Raw genomic sequence first — 21567 nt, forward strand, 5'->3', positions numbered from 1 at the left:
ATGGCTATTATGATAATTATTAAAAATTTAGTTTTCTTTTTTTTGTCAATCGAAATAGAGGTTCTTGACACCCTGATCATACAGTTGCTTTGTACACTTATTTATATACAAGTCATTTTGCAAAACAGGAACGGGAAACCACAATTTTTGCATACTGGTATATATACACTTTTCGTTATTGATTAAATCATAACTACTGTGTCCTATGTCTGCATACAAAAATCCCATAGCACCAGTTCTTCATTTTAAATAATTTCTATTAGAGAAAATAGAACTAAATAAGAAATAAGGTGTTTCTTTATTTTTTGGTTAGAGCTATATTCACTAACATGACTACACAGCTAATAATAGGATTTCTGCTCATTCAGGTAAGTTTTTTTTTTAATATAAATTTTCATTCTTCCTGCTTTATTTCAAGTGTGTGGACAGAAGCCCGAAATGTACTGAAAAGTATTTAATTTGTGATTATTTAAGTATAACTAGTTAATTTTGAAATCAGGGAAACTGAAATTAAACAAATAATAAGCTTCCTTTTAAAAAAAGTCATGTCATTCATTATATATTTGAAAATATTACTCTTTTAATCTTAATAATCAACTGGAGTTTGTGTTAATAACAGACAATAGCTAAAATGCTTTTTAATATATCTACGCATACAAATTACTATTGTTTAGCCTTTTTATAATTGTTTTACTATTATATTGTCATCTGACCAGGCAGTTCAGTTTCAATTTACTTAGCCTTTCTAATATATTTTTAGTTTAGTTGTTATTTTAAAATGACATTTTTGTTTTATTTATATATAAATTAATTTCAGCTTGAATCTCTGACAGAACTCTAGACTTAAGTGGTTTGGAAATATTATTTCTTTAATGTTACTTGAAACAACAGGTCTGTCCAATTAAAAAGAAGCAAAAGTAAAGTAGATGTTCAACATGTACAACTTAAGAGACAGTTTTATTTTTTGATAATTTATGTTGAGAAAACTGCACTTTCACATGCAAATTATCAATCCAAATTTAACTGGATTAAAGCATGGAACAAATGGCTAAAGTAAGTCTATTACTGTACGACAAAAATAAAAAGGAGAGAAATATTTGTTTGCAGATTGCACAAATTTCCTTCTTACAGTCCCACCATAATATATTGGTGCTGCACATGGCTTGTTAAATTTGAGGTTGAGGTTTTGGAACCATAGAAAGTCACAGAGCTTTGTAGACACGACAGTTTCAATTAACATGTTAACTTGGGCTTCTTCATTTTTTTGCATTCAACTGAGTTGAAGCTGCTTTCTTTACAAACTTAATGCTATGGGTTGCTCTCTTGCATTATGCAGAATTGGATTTGCATGCGTGCTGTGATTTTCAGTGCTTTTCAACCTTTCTTTTTTTGCCCAGAAAGACGTCTTCTATTTGTGAGTAAGTAAGTGCACTTTAAGTCCTGTGGGGATCTTACCCTTAGCCTGTAACATGCACAACATACATTGCTTCACGACAATAAAAAAAAACTCCCATAAAGGGCTTTGTTGTATTCTACCAAGCTATGTGCATCTCCAAAGCTGTCTCTGTTGAAATTGCAAAATTTTGCCACCTACTGGACTGGAAGGTTGTTAAAAATCAAAAAATAGATTTGACCATGTTCTGAAAGATATAATCACAAGGACAGGAAGTGTGTGGGGTGAGGATATAGGGGTTGAGGCCCCCAGTTTGAATCATTGTTCAGGTTCCTCTTAGATGTACTAAATGAACCATAGAAAATCTAGTGTCTACTTTCAAAACTTAACAGTAGCTGAGACTAGAATAGTTAATGCTGATAATAAGTGAAACAATCAAGGGTTGCAAAACTGCTGCTAAAATTATTTTCATAGGTGATTATACATTGTCTAAAAGTGAAACTCAATAAAAAGATTTCTTTGCAGGGTTTAAGTTTCTCATGGATTGGTTAGCAAGGAATACTGATCCCTAAAGTCTTAGTCACGCTTGTGTTTACTTGTGCTTTTTTCTGCAGCTATATAACGCATGAAATCTATCGCACACCAATAAATTGAATTTGATTTACACCTCTCATTCACATGACTTTGGAGCAGCACTGTGTATTTTTACAACAATATGATGAATATTTATCAAATTAAGACACACTTAAACATACCAATGTGCACATTACTGTGTTTTCTGTACACCCAATTCCTAGCAAACACCATTTCTTGTTTCTTAATTCCTGCTCAAGAGGATGAGGATATGCACAAGTGTGTTGAAGATTCAATTTTCATTTATATCTCTGATACATCTTACATACAAATATACCAATACCTATCTGTTAAGGATCTCTTTGTATACCACGATGTCAGTTCAGCACTCCGGTTGTAATATGACCAAGCTGTGCACTGAGCTTACTTTTGAGAATGCAACGTATAGTTGTCCAGGAGAAAAGCAATGTTGCCTCAAATCAATGGCAACCTTTGTAGGGTCTGTCCCTGAGACTTATTACTTGTCATCGCGAAGCAGAGTCTTACTGGAAATTGTAGGCATCTGAATTGAAATGGGAGATCAGAGGGTATAAAGGGGATGCGAGGAATACATTGAGTGTGGAGACAGCGTGTGTATTAACTTGTGGATTTTTCTGTGAGTATTTGGTGGCAGCATGACAAAGTTGCTTCCGCAAGACCGCGTTAGCTGTGGAGCTCAGCTCGTCGCATATTCTTTGCCTACCTTGTCAATTGTGTAATGCATTTTTTGAACAGGTTTGATGCATGGAAGTGATAACTCGTACTGCGTTCAGTTAGTTCATGTGAGCTGCTCTCTTGTGTGATGTTGCGATGTCCAAGGCTTTATTTAATATTAGCTAAGACTCGGCACTTAAAAGTTTCTCGCTACAGCAATTTTAACTCCGTTACAAAGTGATCTAAAGTCTTGTTTATACCTCGTGTCTTCTCATTAAACTTATCTGGCGAATAAAGTATTTGACGAAGGCATGAGAAACGGCAGCGGGAGTGTGTCCATAAACTTAATTTAAACTTACGGTTTACACCGTGCTTTGTTCCCGCAGTAGCTGCACTTATGAATAAGCTTGTATGCTTTTTTCTTCAGCGCTCTTTGGGAGCTCTTCCTTCTTTTCTACTTACTGCGTTCACAGTCAGTTCACGTGATTGTGTGGGAGGCGTGATGATGTGACACGCAGCTCCCTCCCCCACGGTCATCGAGCTAAAGTCCATTACAGTATATGGAGAAAAATAGGTTCTAGTTATGACCATTACGCGTAGAATTTCGAAATGAAACCTGCCCAACTTTTGTAAGTAAGCTGTAAGGAATGAGCCTGCCAAATTTCAGCCTTCTACCCACACGGGAACTTGGAGTTTTAGTGATGAGTCAGTGAGTCAGTCAGTCAGTCAGTGAGGGCTTTGCCTTTTATTAGTATATATATATATATATATAGTATATATATAATGTCTGTCTCTCGTCTTCTCACGAAAGGGCTACTTAAAGGATTCAGACTGAGTTTTTTCTATAATTTGCTTGAACATTCCAGTTGATTTTTTTCGACCTCTCTCATCGTGTTAAGTTTCAAGGATTGCTTGTGGTACCTATTTAATTTTGTGATTCTGAGAGAGATGCAGCGGGCTGGGGGGAGGGGGGCAGGGCACTCCTCACTCACGTGCCAGCCTTGAGGCGAATCTTACATCCGCTTAGCTAGTGATCGAGAGAACTACTTAACCCAGCTCCGATCTTGTGGTTCCCCTGCACCCCAGGGAGGCTGCCCTCTTGTGTCCCAGGGGAGGTATTGGTGCTCTCCCGGTCCGCCACGTCCCAGGCATCCCGACTGTGCAGCCCTCTATCACAATCTATATATATAAAATTCTTTTCGCATTTGAAATAGGAATTACGTATGACCACGTGAAACAGAAATTACATATAACCACAGAACATATTATAATACAGGAACTAATCACTTTGTTTTCGGACACCATTTTTTTATCGTCTATTATTTGTGTGAGTTACTTTACTGATATTGAAAAGAAGTAAATACAAACACGCCGATCTATCCCATAGAAGTGTGCCCCGTGTTGCCCTCTCCCAGCCCTCCTCTCTGGACTCCAGCGCTGAACTGTCCACCACCAGGCACGTTCTAACAGAGAAGTTTTATGTATTTGTCCACGTAACTGTCGTGGAAACTGCCACATTATAACATTTTTTTAATTGGCAGTACTTGATAATAGTAGAGATGAGGAAAACATCTTTGTGTCTTTCTACTTTTTAACTGCGGCGAGCTGTAAACAATGTGAAGACAAGACCACCTTCAATGGCGAGGGGTCGTGAGAATAAAGTGAACACTGGGAGGTGTGGAATGTCTAGCTGCACTGCCTGGGTCTAGAGCTTCGTTGTTTTGGGCAGCGTCCTCTCTTCTCGCACTGTTTGTGATACTTCAAGTGCCCCATCAGCTCCTGGGAGAGTGGAAATCTTTGCGAATGAGTGTAATCAGCGTCATCGAAGCAAGACTCTCTTTGTAAATTGTGCTGCACGACTACTTACTGTCCCTTAAGGTGAGTTCAGGTCACTAAAACCCCGCAACATTCAAGGTTGCTTTTGTGATTAATTCTTTTAAGAACATGGAGGGTTTACATCTAAGAAGATGTACTAACCTCTTCATGTAAAATATTGGACTTGGGAATTGTTTGGACCTACTGCCCGTTAAGCACAGAAGGGCAGCGTCCACATTTCTCAGAATATTTTTTCTCTTTAATCACAGACACGTAGTGCAACGTTGTCAGGCAGAAATTTGGAGGATCACATAGAAAATGTTATTTCAATACCACAGTGGTCATGTAGCGCCTTTTACAAAGAATCTGCTACCGAGAGATGATCCAGATATATTTAAGCTGCTCTTAGTACTACTTACCTTTTGTGTTATAGTGCCTTTAAAATGTACTTTACCCGAAAGCACTCCAGTAGTGCTCAATGTATCTTTACTTCTTAAATGTTAATGTTTTACTGTTTAATAATTTAAATACTACATTTTATTTTTTTCCCTTGCACTCAGTGAGCGAAGCCATTGGGTAATCAGCTAGTATATATATAGTAAAAGAAAACAAAGAGGCAGAAAAAGGTCTGGAGTAGCCACCCCGTATACTTGGAACAAATACATAAAGGAACAATCAAAAAAAGGGTCTTTACAGACTGACTTGCCTTAATGGTCAGATGGGTCAGAAGAAGTGAGGCACTGGGGCAGGAGCTGGAAGTGATGCTGACAGACCCAGGTGGGATTTCCCTTGGGTGGTGTGCAGGAGAATGAGAGAAAGGTTTAGGATACACTGCCATCCCTTGGTCTGGCATGGAATTACCATCTTTCGAGCTTGTGGGCTAACTCCTATTCATACATGTGTGACAACATACAGTATATATACCCCCACATTCCACAAAAAATGGGACAGTATGGAAAATGATAATGAAAACATAAATGAGCAACTTGTAAATTATATTCACATTGTACTATATTGAAAACACTACAAAAACTTATTATTTGATATTTTACCTTGTAAAATTAATTATTTTTAGAAATATATACTCACGTCAAATCTGATGACTGTAAAATACTTCAAAAAAGTTGGAACAGTCAAGTGTTTGTTGCTGTGCAACATCACATTTCAATTAATAACACTTTCTGAGCCCTTGGTCACTAAAGTCACAAGTTGGTTAAATAGAGCAAGTAGGATTTTTCATCATTCATCTATTATGCAGGTCTTCAACTGCACAAGTTTACAGGGCTTTTGCCATCACATGTAACACTTTATAGTGCACCACACAGGTCAGGATGGCAAGCAGAGTTGAAAGCTGGGCAGAATGTGGTTTGTACTTGCCCTCCTTGAAATCCCTGTCAAAGACAGCTTCTGAATAGCAGTATATGTTCCTCCAAAATTTGTTAAAACCTTTCGGCATTAATAGCGCCCTCACAGATGTGCAAGTTTCCCATGTCATGGGCACTAACACACCACCATACCATGACAGACAGTGGCTTTGCACCTGATAAAGCTTGGATGGTCTTATTCCTCTTTCAATTCAAGTCAAGTGGCTTTATTGTCATACCATCCATACACAGTGCTGTAGCATACAGTGGCACGAAATAATGTTCCCCAGGACCACAATAAATAAATAAAATGTGAATAGATAGTAAAAATTTAATTGGTTATAAATACATAATAAAAACTAATAATAAAAACAACAGCAGTAACAAGTGTAAAGAATGCACTGCATATAAATTACCTTCTTAGAGCAAATCTGGGGGCAGGAGGGCAACACAGACTGCTACACAATCTGGCAGAACCAGTTTGGATTCTAAGTACCTTCTAGCAAATGAAAGATGGATAAAGGGATTGTGGGAAATGTGGGAGTGGTCATGCTTCTGTAGACTTTGAAGATGCAACACATTATAAAGATGTCTTTAATAGAGGAGGCAGAGGTCCCAATAATCTTTTCTGTTGTGTTTGCCGTATCCATTGTAAGACCTTATGGTTAAAGACACTCAAGTTCCCAAACCATACAATACTGGCGCTGGTCAGTACACTCTCAATGGTGTCCCTGTAGAATGTGATGAGAATGGGAAAGAAAGGCTTGCCTTCCTCAGCTACTGAAGGTAGTGGAGACACTGCTGTGCCATCTTGGCTATGGAGATGGTGTTAATTGAACAAGTAAGGTCAGCTGCCAGATGCACACCAAGGAATTTGGTGCTCTTCACCAATTCAACCATAGAGCCTTCGATGTGCATTTGGATGAGAATAGCATCAGCCTTCCTGAAATCAACAATCATTTATTTTGTCTTGTCCAGATTAAGAGACAGATTATAGCACTTGCACCAGTCCACTAAGTCTTACCCTCATTTTCTAGGATGATTCCACCCATTGCTGATGAGACCCACCACCAGTGTGTCACCCACAGACTTAATGATAATGTTAGGTCTTTCTGTCAGTAAATCCAGGATCCACTAACCTCCCACTTATTTACACACATGTATTCTGTCTTGTTCCTACTTACCTTCATTCCTCTCCTCTCTAGAGCATATGTCCAACTCTCCAAGGTCTCCTCAACCTCCTCTCTACTCTCGCTACAGATCACGTCATCAGCAAACATCATAGTCCAAGGGGACTCATGTCTAATCTTATTTGTCAACCTGTCCATCACCATTGCAAATAAGAAAGGACTCAGAATCGATTCTTGATGTAATCCCACCTCCATGTTGAATGCCTCTGTCCTTCCTACTGCAGACCTCACCACTGTCACATTTCTCTCATACATATCCTGTCCAACTCTTACGTACTTCTGTGCCACTCCTGATTTCTTCATACAATACCACAACTCCTCTCTGAGCACCCTGTCATATGCTTTTTCCAGGTCCACAAAGACACAATGCAACTCCTTCTGGCCTTCTCTAAACTTCTCCATCAACACCCTCAGAGGAAACATTGCATCTCTGGTGCTCTTTCTTGGTATGAATCCATATTGCTGCTCACTAATCATCACCTCACTTCTTAACCTAGCTTCCACTGAGCTTTCCCATAACTTCATTGCTTTATAGCTCATCAATTTTATCCCCCTGTAGTTACTACAGTCCTACACATCCCCTTTATTCTCAAAAAACTGCACCAGTACACTTCTCCAATCCTTAGGCATCCTCTCACTTTCCAAGATTCCATTAAACAATCTGGTTAAAAAACTCCACTGTCATCTCTCCTAAACACCTCCATGCTTCCACAGGTATGCCATCTGGCCTTTCCATTCTTCATTCTCTTCAGAGCTGTCTTTACTTCCTCCTTGCTAATCCTTTGCACTTCATGATTCACTATCTCCACATCATTCAACCTTCTCTCTCTCATTCTCTTCATTCATCAGCCTCTCAAAGTACTCTTTCCATCTTCTCAACACACCCTCTTTGCTTGAGAGTACATTTCCATGTTTATACTTTATCACCTTAACCTGCTGCACATCTTTCCCAGCTCGGACTGTCTCTGTATAGCCAATCGGTAAAGGTCCTTTTCTCCCTCCTTAGTCTTTAACTTCTCATGCAACTCATTACATGTCTTTTCTTTAGCCTTCACCACCTCTCTATTCACCTTACACCTTATCTCCTTGTACTCTTGTCTATTTTCTGACTCTCTGACTATTCCACTTCTTCTTTACCATCATTTTCCTCTGTATATTCTCCTGTACTTCACAATTCCACCACCAGGTTTTCTTTTCCGCCTTCCTCAGTCCAGATGTTATGCCTAGCACCCTTATTGCTGTCACCCTTACTACTTCTGCTGTAGTTGCCCAGCTGTTTGGTAACTCTTCACTGCCACCCAGTGCCTGTCTTACCTCCTCTCTAAACTCAACCTTGCAGTCCTCCTTTTTCAACTTTCACCATTTGATCCTTGGCTCTGCCCTCACTCTCTTCCTTTTCTTGATCTCCAGCATCATCCTACAGACCACCATCCTATGCCGTCTAACTAAAATTTCCCCTGCTACCACTTTGCAGTCTTTAATCTCCTACACATTGACTCTTCTGCATAGGATATATTCTACCCGTGTGCATCTTCCTCCACTCTTATGTCACCCTAAGTTCCTCCCTCTTATTAAAATACGTATTCACCACAGCCATGCCCATCCGTTTCACACAATCAACTATAATCTGACCTTCTTCATTCCTCTCCTTGACACCATACCTACCCATCATCTCCATGTCTCCTCTGTTCCCTTCACCAACATGTCCATTGGAATCTGCTCCAATCACCACTTTCTGTCCCTTAGGTACACTGTTTATCACTTCATCCAACTCACTCCAGAAGTCATCTTTTTTATCAATCGCAAACACAACTTGTGGGGCATATAAACTAATAGTATTCATCATCACCTCCAATTTCCAGCTTCATAATCATCACTCTGTCTGACACTCTTTTCATTTCCAAAACACTCTTGACATAGTGTTCCTTCAGAATAACTCCTACCCCATTTCTCCTCCCATCCACACCATGATAGAACAATTTGAATCCACCTCCGATCCACCTGGCCTTACTTCCTTTCCATTTAGTTTCTTGCACACACAATATATCAACCTTCCTTCTCTCCATCATATCTGCTAACTCTCTCCCCTTACCAGTCATACTGCCAACATTCAAAGTTCCTACAATCAGTTCCATTCTCTTTGCCTTCCTCCTCTTCTCCTGCCTCCAGACATGTCTCCCCCCTCTTCTTCTCCTTCTTCAGCCAACAGTAGCCCAATTTCTGCCAGCACCCTGTTGGCTAACAGTACTGGTGGTGGTCGTTGTTAACCCAGTACTCGACTGATCCAGTATGGAAATCTATATTGTTGTCTGCATGTTGTCTGTCAAGTTTACACCCGGTCCTGCCCTTCCTGATGTAACCCTTCCCATTTATCCGGGCTTGGGACCGGCACGAAGAAACACACTGGTTTGTGCATTCCCTGTGGCTGGGTTATTGCAATATTTGTGATTGTTTTTTGGTAATTTTTTGGTTTAAGACTTTTGTTTCTGAACTCTCATTTACGATTCTTGTTTCCCCCTTGTTCTGACGAAAACACCATCTTGATTCCAAGTTTTCCTTCTGCATCTCTGAACTCATTTTGGCAGATCACAAACACTCAGGAATGGCCATCCTACCCACTTTCAACCCTAACTTAAACAGCAGGGAGTGGAAATTATACTCAACCAGAAGCCATAGACCCAAAAAACAAACCTGTTTTAACTAAAAAGATTCCAAACACCCTCTCTTTCGGGTTTGAGAGTGTCCCTCAGGAAGTACCTTCATTGAACAATCCAAGATGAGAGAAATCCCAATACAGTCTAGACCATAAAGGACTGGAAGCCAAAAGTGACAAAGTCATCACACCTTCTCTTTAGGGGTTTGAAAGAGGTCCTTAGCCAGCATCATCATATCTTATCATGCCACTGCAGTATCCAGTTAAGAGCGGCGTTATTAGCATCCATAAGATCTTCATCGGTACATGTAGGGCCTCAGGAACATTCATGGAGAATGTGGCCTTGACCAAATATGTAGAGTCTGCCCAACCAGTTTACATGCATTTTGTGGACTTGGAAAAGGCATTTTACCGTGTCCCTCAGGGAATCCTGTCGGGGGGACTCCAAGAGTATGGGGTACCAGATCCCCTAATAAGGGCTGTTTGCTCCCTGTACAACCGGTGTCAGAGCTTGGTCCGCATTGCGGGCAGTAAGTCGAACCCATTTCCAGTGAGAGTTGGACTCCGCCAGGGCTGCCCTTTGTCACCGATTCTGTTCATAACTTTTGTGGACAGAATTTCTAGGCGCAGCCAGGGCATTGAGGGGGCCCGGTTTGGTGGACTCAGGATTGGGTCACTGCTTTTTGCAGATGATGTTGTCCTGTTTGCTTCAACAGGCCATGATCTTCAGCTTTCTCTGGATCGGTTCACAGCTGAGTGTAAAGCGGCTGGGATGAGAATCAGCACCTCCAAATCCGAGACCATGGTCCTCAGCCAGAAAAGGGTGGAGTGCCCTCTCAGGGTTGGGAGCAAGATCCTGTCCCAAGTGGAGGAGTTCAAGTATCTCGGGGTCTTGTTCATGAATGAGGGAAGAATGGAGCGTGAGATCGTCGAGGTGAATCGGTGCGGCATACACAGTGATGCGGGCTCTGCATCGGTCTGTCATGGTGAAAAAGGAGCTGAGCCATAAGGCAAAGCTCTCGATTTACCAGTCGATCTATGTTCCTACCCTCACCTATGTTCATTAGCTATGGGTAGTGACCGAAAGAACGAGATTGTGAATACAAGCGGCTGAAATAAGTTTCCTCTGCAGGGTGTCTGAGTTTTCCCTTAAAGATAGGGTGAAAAGCTCAGTCATCTGGGAGGGGCCCCAGTGAAGACCCAGGACACACTGGAGGGACTATGTCTCCCGGCTGGCCTGGGAACACCTCAGGATTCCCCCGGAAGAGTTAGAATAAGTGGCTGGGAAAAGGGAAGTCTGGACATCTCTGCTCAAGCTACTGCCCCAGCGACTCAATCTCGGATAAACGGAAGAGGATGGATGGATGGATGGATAATTTACATATTCACAAAGGATTCTAAGTAAAGTCCTACTTAGTCCTGCTGCCTGTATTTTAATTTATCCTTAGCATTCCTGATATACTTCACCTTCTCCTTAACCACTTTTTTTACTACTAAAATACTGAAAGAATGTTGTTGGGTTATCTTTTGCCTTTTCTGCAATATTTCCCCTGACTGCTTTTTGGCTTTCCTAATATCCCTTTTACCTATTGCTTTCGTGCTGGCATACACCCTATGATTAGCACTAGAGTTTTCTGGCTTGAGTACATTACAGTATACAGATTTTTTTTTCTTTTGCAGCGTTATTTTTTTTTCTCCTTATTTACCCGCGGTAGAATTTTGTTTAACTTCTTTCTGCTTCTAAATATCAGGATGTTATCTTGAGTTTTATGTACAATACATTTAAACCTGATCCATAGCTCCTCTACTGTCTCCTCACTTAAATGTTATCGCAGGATATCCCTTTTAGAATTTGCTGCATCAACAGTTTTAGTATTTATATATGTGCCAAAACACTGAAATGTACTATATTATGGTCATTTCATCCTTATGATACAAGTACCTCTCTCCCATAAATTTTATCCTTGTTAAAATACTAAATCTAGACAGGCTTCCCCCCATATTGGTAAATTTTTGTTTTACCGATAGGTAATAGCCAAATACCCAAGCAAGGACAAAAGGTTGGTCTACTTTGGTAATGCCAGGCAAAAATCCAAACTGCTAGTGTTGGATGAAGTTTTGTTTAAGCAGCTCATTATTTACTATTTAGCAATTAGAAGGCTGCCTTTATAAACAAGAAATTACCACCTCAGTCAACATATTCAGTGCTATTGCCTCCACCTTTCATACAACACCAAACAACCACAAATATACTCTTGAAACTATCCAGGGCTTTCAGCACTTTTGGTTTAATTTTTTTCTAGAATTACATCCTTGAGGAAAATTTGTAATAATCTTTTCCTCTTGTGCCTATTAATTTTATTTCATCACAGTATGAAAAATGTATTTAATAAGGCTTGCAGCATTTATTGAATCACAGATATCTCAAAATTCTTAAAACCTAGTATAATCAACAAGAAAATCACTGCATTGACATAGCTAGATTTAACTAAATACCAGCATTTCTCTTTTTCATTAACTATTTTTATGAAGAGTGGGTCCCCTAAAAAGGTTTATATGTTTTCCGTGAAAAAACATATTACATTGCGTAACTCTATTTTAAAAATGCATTTTTGAAAATATTCAAGGCTGCATGATAAAAAAGACATTAAAATACTTGTATGATTTTTTTTCAGAAACAGAGGGGTGGCCGTGAGGGCTCAGCGTCTTCTAGTGGGCCCTGTGCTCACTGCCTGACACTGTGGAGCTCGATTGACATTTGCCATAGAATACCAGAATTGACAGGTCCACCACTGGCGCCCTGTGATTTTCACAGATGAGAGCAGGTCACCCAGAGCACATGTGACAGATGTGATAGGGTCTGGAGAAGCCGTGGAGAACATTATGCTGCCTGTAATATCGTTCAGCATGACCCATTGTCAGAGTCTATGCTGGTTTAGTGGGTCCTGGGTTTCTCCTGGTGTAGGACAATGCCCAGCTTCATGTGGCAAGAGTATGCAGGCAGTTCCTGGAGGGTGAAGTAATTGATACCATTGACTGGCCCCCGCGCTCACCTGGCCTAAATCCAATAGAACATCTCTGGGACATTATGCTTCAGTCCATCTGATGCCGCCAGGTTGCACCTCAGACTGTCCAGGAGCTCAGTGATGCCCTAGTGCCAATCTAGGAGGAGATCGCCCAGAACATTGTTGTTTCATTGTTGTCAGGCATGCATACAAGCACGTGGGGGCCATACAAACTACTGAGCACAATTTGGAGTTGCTGCAATGAAATTTAGGCAAAGTAGACTAGCCTGCCACATCATTTGTCACATTTTTCAGGGTGTCTTTGAATTCAGCCCTCTGCAGGTTGATAATCTTCATTTCCATCAAATGATGTGGCATCCTTTCATTACTAACACATTACCCAGTCCTTATCAGTATAGATATCCAGCAGGATTTTTTTTCCCATTGAGATCTGATGTGTATATCATACTAGTTTTATATGAAAAATACAGTACCTAAATCCATATCTGTCAGAGAAAATGTCTCCATTTAAAAATTTTTTTAGCTCTAGTTAATTCTCCAGATATGCTATTTCTGCTTACTTCACCTGATTAATAAATGTTTGCCCTGACTATGACAAAACTATGCCATAATGACAAACATTAATAGATTATTAAAAATGCCAAATTAACACCTGCACCCATCAAAATTTATGTAAATTAAAATTTTCATAAGTGTTTGCTTCATATGCAATGTAGCGTTAAAATAAAAATCAACAATTTTGAGCTGTGCTGATTATTATTGGAAAACAATACTATTTGTTATTGCTCTTGCAAAAAAATAGTATGTCTATGAAAGAATTATACTGAACTACTTTGTATTCAAATTTCAATTTGTGTGTCTTTTTTGTTGTTGTTGGTCTACTTTAATTGAATTGATTTTGAATACACAATGGGAGGTCTGAAAATCAAAAGTACATCTTATGAGAAGGATTTAGGAGTTGTAGTGGACTCGACACCATCAACTGTCAGAGTTCAGAAGTCATTAAGAAGGCTAACAGAATGTTAGGCTATATAGTACGAAGTGTAGGGTACGAGTCCAAGAAGGTTATGCTCAAGCTTTATAATGCCCTAATAAGGCCTCATTTGGAAGCCCTATGGTCACCAGCCTACAAAAAAGACATCAGTGCTGGAAAAAAAATCACAGAAGACTGACTTGGTGGATTCCAGGACTATCAGGGATGAGTTATGAAGAAAGTTTAAAAGGGCTAAACATCCATCCATCCATCCATTTTCTAACCCGCTGAATCCGAATACAGGGTCACGGGGGTCTGCTGGAGCCAATCCCAGCCAACACAGGGCACAAGGCAGGAACCAATCCTGGGCAGGGTGCCAACCCACCGCAGGACACACACAAACACACCCACACACCAAGCACACACTAGGGCCAATTTAGAATCGCCAATCCACCTAACCTGCATGTCTTTGGATTGTGGGAGGAAACCGGAGCACCCGGAGGAAACCCACGCAGACACGGGGAGAACAAGGGCTAAACATTTTCAATTTAATAAAAGAAGATAATGAAGAGACATGATTGAAGTAATTAAAATTATGAAAGGAATTCGTCCAGTGGATCAAGTTGGTTACTTTAAAATGAGTTCAACATGAACATGGGGAAAAAGTTGGAAATTTGTTACGGGCAAATTTTGCGCAGACATTAGGACGTTTTCTTTCATACAGAGAACCACAGACAAGTGGAGTTGCCAAACAGTGTGGTAGACAGTAGAACTTTAGTAACCTTCAAAACCTGACTTAATGTTACTTTGAAGAATTAAGTGGATAAGACTGGTGAGCTCTGTTGGGCTGAATGGCCTGTTCTAATGTACAAATTAATATGTGTTAAAACAGCTTTTCTTTCTGAAGTTGATTTTCCATTTAAATTCTATATCATTTTCAAAAGAAAATTTCCAAAGCACAAATTTCCATTTTTGATTTTACTTCCATTTGTGATGAGTTTGTGCATTATTTAGTGAAATGTTAAGATAAAGTGTATTGGTAAGGTTTTCATACAGTATATGCACAAAGCAGATGTGTAGCAAAATATCAAACTCCACATTGTTAATTTTCATGGATTTTGCATTTAATAGCATGTATAATTTTTGAATTAATAACAACAGTATCTTGTTTCACTTCTTCATTTTTTTTTGCATATATTTTTTATTTTTTGTAAAGGCACTTTCACAGGTGATTGAGAACACTGTTCCAGAGGAAAGAGACAATCCACAAAGAGCTAAGTTTTTGAAGGAAGGTATGATTTCAATATATTAGATAAATAGCTTTTAATTTCTTGCAAATATAGTGCTTTTATAGTAAACTTCATACTAAAAATAAGAAAGTTCAGTGTTTAAGTAAAAAACCTGCAGTAGTTTTGAAATGTTAGCCTGCTGTGGTTCAGAGACAGGCCAACAGACAATGCTGTGAGTTAAGGGTATGCCCAATTGGTGTTGTTTGAATGTTTTCCTCTGGAAAATAAAACAGAAAACAGTCTACAAGATTTTAAGAAAGCCAATTGCAGAGGTTTTTTAAAAAAGAGAATAAAAAGAGTAGTCAGACACAACAGAATCTTATACACTCAATATGCAAATAATCAATGACCGAGAGAAATGAGAAATTTAAACTCATAATTGGGAAGCAAGCAAAACAGTCAAAACCAGAACTTATCAAATAGTTTTCCTGGTGAGGGTTGTGGCTGCATCAGTTTAAGCAGGTCAGCCCAGACGTTCAGGTACCCGGCTACAGATTCCAGTTCTTCCTGGGTAATTCCTAGATGTTTCTAAGCCAGCCAAGAGATATAATCCCTCCAGTGTGTTCTGGGTGTGCTACAGGGTCTCTCGCCCAGTGGGACATACCTGGAGCAGTTCCAGGAGAAGTCACCTGGGGTGAAATTCCCTATTTTATGCCATAAAAACCTCAACTGGTTCCTTTCAATCTGGAGCAGTGACTCCAATCTGAGACGATCCCAGATTACTGAGCTTCTCACCTTACTATGGAGTGTCATCCCAACCACACTGTGAAGGAACCTCTTTTCTGCTACCGATCTCATCCTTTCAGTTCATTACAGAGTTCATGACCATACTGTAGGTGAGGACAGGGATGTAAATCGACCAGTTTTGTCTTTAGAATCAGGTCCTGCTTTGTTACCATGGACAGGCAAAGTGCCCACAGTACATTTGCCGCTGCTCCAATTCGTTTGTTGATCTCACACATCGTTTTTCTGTCACTCCTTAACAAGATCTCTAGATACTTGAACTCCTCCACTAAAGGCAGTTGTCTCCTCTTTAACTGGAATGAACAATTTATGGTTCTCTGAGAGAGAACCATGAACTCAGACTTGGAGGTTCTGAACTTCATCATTTTTTGCTTCACACTCTGCAGTGAATTGCTTGAGTGTGTGCTAAAAGCCACAGTCAGATGAGGCAAAAAGGACATCATCATATGCATAAATGAACAATACTACATAGAGCCACTCCAACTGGACACCCTCACAACCTTGCCTACGCCTTGATATCCTATCCATGACAATCCACAAACAGGGATATTGACAAGACACAGCCTTGACAAAGTCCAACACCAACAGTGACCAAGATCAGCAAGTATTCATCTAAAGCTCCCACTGCATTCATGTAGAAAATGAATAGCATGTAAAAGCGACTTTGTCACCTTATATTCCTGCAGCACCTCCTACAATACATTCCAAGGTACCCGGTCATATGCTTTTTCCAAATTTACAAAACACATATAGAGTGGGTTACAATACTTCCATGCACCATACAGCAAGGGTTATGATGCAAAGGATTATTCTTGGGTCCACTCTGCTAATATCCATGCTCCTGGATGTGGGGCTCTGTTGCAATTTATATTTATATTTACATTTTCAAGGTTTTTCCAGGGTTTTCTAACCTAGAGAATCTATTTCTGATATCTGTTTTTTGTTTGGAGACCTTATTTAAAACTTACATTTTTAAAAATTATTTTCAACCCAATTATGTTTTTCCAGTGAACACCACCATTTTGAAGGTATTTCATGTTACTCTTTACCACTGCAACACATCCCACAATGCACTGGGCCAGTGTGATGACATCATCATCATCGTCACTACATATAGGTCTCATCTTGCAGATCTATTTTGAGACTGAATTTATCTGAAAATGATGTGCTTTCTTTTGTGCCATTTTGGAGCTGTACTTTGACTTAGCATTTCTGATGTTTTTTGTTTCTTTATTTAATCTCTGGTTTTGCCCTTTGCTATGTTTTTTTGACCTTTTATCCTCTCCCAGTCCTTCCACATAAAATATTTCTGATTTTCACTTCAAAGTCAGAACAGCTAGAGTGAGGGCTCAGGTGTGGTGATATTGGGATGGCCCTCCTCTTAGGGTACTAAATACAAGGGACATAGGAGAATATAGATTTACACATAAAGTGAAAATGTGTTTTTTCTGTGGCTAATCCAACCTGATAATGAAAGTGCAGTGCAATTGGTCACAATATATAAAGAATTTTGGAGCATGGTGGAGTGGGTAGGGCATCCACCTTCTAAAAAGCAGATGCACATGTAAATGATTTTGGATGGCTGGGGTCTCCCTTCAAAGCCCATTGATGAGCGTGTATATTACAATAAAGGAGCTTGTGGGGCACCTGTTAAGTTTAAAGACACCACTTCCACCTCTACTTCATGTGCAGATTGGGTAGCGACATCTCTCCCTGCTTTTTTGCTTTAAACAAGCAATACCAATGCTCATAGCCACTCAACTCTGGCTTTCGCTTCCATAAAGCCCTTTGTCAGTTAGTATAATATTAATAAACAGGCAAAAAAATGTTGTAACATATTAAAAAGAAATCATGTGTTAACTAATTTTCTTTTTTCTATAACATTACCAAATTTCACTCATATCTGTCAAGACATTTTTGAGATTTTGGGATATATTGTTTTTCTGTTGTGGGGTGATGGGGGTGTTGCCCTTAAATACTGATTAATCAAAATGTACTTTCTTAGTGGATACCTACTGGCCTATGTGTATATTCCTGCTAAATCTCAGCTTTTTAGCTAAATGGCAAATAGTGTTTTTATTGATGAGTGAGTGAATGAGTGAATGAATCAGTCACCCTACACACACACACACACACACACACACACACAAACAGTATTTCTATACATTACAATATTTCATACACTATTTGGGCATGTTCAGTAATCTTACAATCTCTGAATATAAACTTTTCCTAAAATGGCCCTTCACCATTTCCAAAGTGAAAGGAATGAGAAAAGTGACTGTAAAAATATTGTTTGCCTTAAGGTGCGAGTGTTGTATATATGAAACAAAAGAAGCGTTAAGCAAAAGGAAAGTTGGGGTACCAGATGGTATCCCCATTAATCTGGAGAACTGGCAAAAGGTCCAAGGTGCTAAACATGAAAAGAATAATTAGGTGTGTTAAAGAGCTCTTGACATCTCAATTACTGGGTCCAAACTGAACACTAATTTTCGGTGAAGTTTTTGGTTAAATATCCTCGTCCCAGAAGTGGCATGGCTTCAGGTTGGTGGCTGAAGAGGGTCAATAGTCCTCTGGTAAGAAAGCCTCCAAACTGTGGGTGACAGAAGTGGTTACCAACAGGGCCCCTCTCTAATTTAAAGTGGTATTACAACCTTTCTGGGAGCCTTTAAGATGTCCTCAAAGTACTGGTACATGACACTGTCCTGAACAGAAAGCAGCTGATTACTGGTAATATTCTGTGCCATATACACACAAATGCACTTACACTCTTTTAAAGTTATACAATACACATTCTTCATAGGGTAAAGGAAGTTTTATGCCCGGATGTTATTTAAAACTTTAAATTTTGTTCAATGTTATTGTGCAGCACTGTTGAAAATACAGCTCCGAAATGCAATGTGAGTGTTACTGGCTTTTTTACTACTTTGACTTCTACTACACCAAAGTAATTGTCCAAATGCAGAACTATCAAGTGTGATTGATTAAATGCATAGTTTTAGATTTTTATTTATTTCTTAAGATGTGTTATTGTACCCAGGAAGTTGCTACCTTTCCCTTAGACGCTATAAAAGCTGTGTGCCATGCCATCACTTTTTGAATAGCATTGAGCTGGGAAGCACAAGTTTGTAGTTTTATGGGTCTAGGAGAGAACAAACATGCAGCACAAAGTTCTTACAATACTAGTATATACTTTTTAAATTATTTTTGCAATAGAGAAGGTTCAAGGAGTGGACATAGACTTTGATGCAACAGATGTCAGGGAAAAGCAAATTCCAAAATCATGTAAAATCAGCAGTAGTAGTGCTCTGTTAATTCTTTTTCTAGTCTAATTTGGGTGTCTAATATTTATCTGGGTTGTTACTTATATTTAAAATTATGTAAGTTGCACAACTAATGTTTTATAATAAATGATGGTATGAATAGTATGTGTTAAAATGTGAATTACAGAAATTTAAATGTTTGCTAACTCGAAGCCAAAGAAGAAAATAGACTCCTTTTAAAATTAATCCATTCAGTTACAAGGAATGCTATTCCATTCTTTTGAAAAGTAAAAAAAAATGCTGGGAGAAAAAAACAATAGCTTTACACTGGTGCCCAAGTTACAATGTAAACACAGTCATTTCTTCCTCAGTAGGCAGAGTAGATTTTGGGAATCAATCTAAAAAAGAGGCACATTGGTAAGTAATGAAGAAAATCAAATTTCTTTTCCATTTTCAGTGGATTTCAATATCTCTAATACCCAGAGTGAGATCAAAGAGGAGATGGATGGAACAGTTAAAACAAGACCACATGAAAGATTACAAAATGGAAAGGTAAAGTTTTTAATTCATTTGTTTAGAGAGAGCAAAACATGCGAGTGGAGTTAAAATGGAAATCCCAAGGCTGTGTAAACTGGACTTTAGGCATAGTTAATAAACAAACCAACAACATTACACATAAGTATTAGTTCATAACTGCTGATATTTACAGAAACTTAACAGTAGAATACACTTCCTTGCCCAAATAACTTTATATGTTGTGCAGGAAGTGAAATATTTGTGTTAAAGACAATTGCAAATGTAAATCTTACAAATATTCATGTGACAAATTCTTATAAAATTACTTTGCATGTATACTATTCATGTTAAAGTTAAATTTAATTATTAGAATTCAATGACAATTTCAAAACAAATTCACATCACATTTACAACATAGAAATGTATGCTTTCTCACCCTTTAACCCTTTAGAGCAGTTCTAGGGATGTTCTAATGTTTCCTCGTTCTTCATCTGGCATTAAAAGACACAAGAGAGAGTGGGTGATTCCCCCGATTAATATTCCTGAAAATCAAAGGGGAGTGTTTCCCAAACAAGTGGTGCAGGTTGGTAAATTCATATTTCTTAACACAGTAAATAATTCCTCTAATGGAGTTTTTCTGTTACATTTAATAGTTTTGTCCCTTAAAACCACAACAAGAAAGACCTTGTCAAGTCTTCTGTTGCACTAAATATTTGAATATATTTGTCTTAGATCAAATCTAGCAAGTCAAAGGAATTCATTATACATTATAGCATGACTGGACCAGGTGCTGATTTACCCCCAACAGGACTATTCAAAATGGATAAAACCAGTGGCTGGTTACTAGTAACTGAACCCCTAGACCGAGAGAAGCAGTCTGAATATTTGGTGAGTTTCCAGCTAGCTTCATACTATTCATATATACTGTATGGATTGTCATGAAGCTCAGTTCCTGATTCTATTTTTTATAGCTTACTGTACATGCTGTTTCAATAAGAGGGAATATAGAAGAAGATCCTATGGAAATTACTGTAATTGTGCTGGATCAAAATGACAACAAACCTGAATTTATCAGCAACACCTTTACAGGATATCTAGGCGAAGGATCACAGCCAGGTATCCAGTTTGATTATAATTTTGATATTGTCAACTATATAAAATTAAAGGTATTTAATAGATATTGTTTAAATGAACAATGGTCTTTTGGTAATTTTAACTAAGTTTCTATGAAGAATAATTCACTTTAACATTAAGGGTGAATTAGATTTTTGATCTTGTATGAAAGTGTTGTAGTAAATAAAAACTAAATGTTAAGCCTTGCAGAGCAATTTTACTGTGTGGTGGTAAGTCTCAAAACTATTTCTTTACATCTACACATGGTCATTTGCTTTTATTTCCTACTTCACTCTCCAAGTACAGTTTTTAACTTGGGTAAAATGTTTGTAAATATGAAGAAAGGTTACCTTTCTTTTCATAGGTACATCGGTTATGACTGTAACTGCTATTGATAAAGATGATCCTACTACAGACAATGGTATGTTTAAGTTTGCAATTATGAGCCAGACCCCACGTGTGCCCAATCCACAAATGTTTACCATTAATCAAGATACTGGGACCATTAGTGTCATCTCAGCTGGACTGGATAGAGAGGTAAGTTTAATTAAATCTATGAACACCTTTGAAATCCAAGATCTTTAAATATAATCTAGCCCTTTTTGTAACGGGTACTGTGTTTTTTCTTTTTTGTAAGTTCTTAATACATGTCTAGTCACAACATATTTGACTTAAACACATTTTTCAGACCGAGATTGATTCAGTTTAAGTTTCTACAAGTAATTTTAACACTCTGACAAATCAAAAGGAATATATTAATCATTCAGTAGTATAAAAGAAGTCTGATTAAAATATTCATCACGTTTTTAATTATAGACCTAAGTATGCTGCGAGAGAGAATATTTCCTTAACAAGTAACAATCAACTGATGTATTCTCCTAATATGAAACATTTAGTGGATATGACTATTTAAAATCTTTACAAAAGGAAATAGGTGACATTCTTGTAGTTCTATAGGTTCA

The 21567-nt window shown here is 38.5% G+C and overlaps 1 protein-coding gene across 1 annotated transcript in view; it reads left to right on the forward strand.

Moving 5' to 3' along the window:
- Positions 1–206: 206 nt before the first annotated feature.
- Positions 207–21567, forward strand: part of LOC120535417 (cadherin-4-like) — a 55545-nt gene continuing 34184 nt past the window's right edge. Inside the window, exons 1-7 of the mRNA XM_039763250.1 lie at positions 207–368; positions 14897–14972; positions 19434–19528; positions 19944–20075; positions 20225–20380; positions 20464–20608; positions 20970–21142. Coding sequence (XP_039619184.1) covers positions 330–368; positions 14897–14972; positions 19434–19528; positions 19944–20075; positions 20225–20380; positions 20464–20608; positions 20970–21142 — 816 coding nt within the window. The 5' untranslated portion in view covers positions 207–329. The remainder of the gene's footprint in view (positions 369–14896; positions 14973–19433; positions 19529–19943; positions 20076–20224; positions 20381–20463; positions 20609–20969; positions 21143–21567) is intronic.

This window comes from Polypterus senegalus, chromosome 9, assembly GCF_016835505.1.
Source record: "Polypterus senegalus isolate Bchr_013 chromosome 9, ASM1683550v1, whole genome shotgun sequence".
In the NCBI taxonomy this organism is placed as follows: Eukaryota; Metazoa; Chordata; class Cladistia; order Polypteriformes; family Polypteridae; genus Polypterus; species Polypterus senegalus.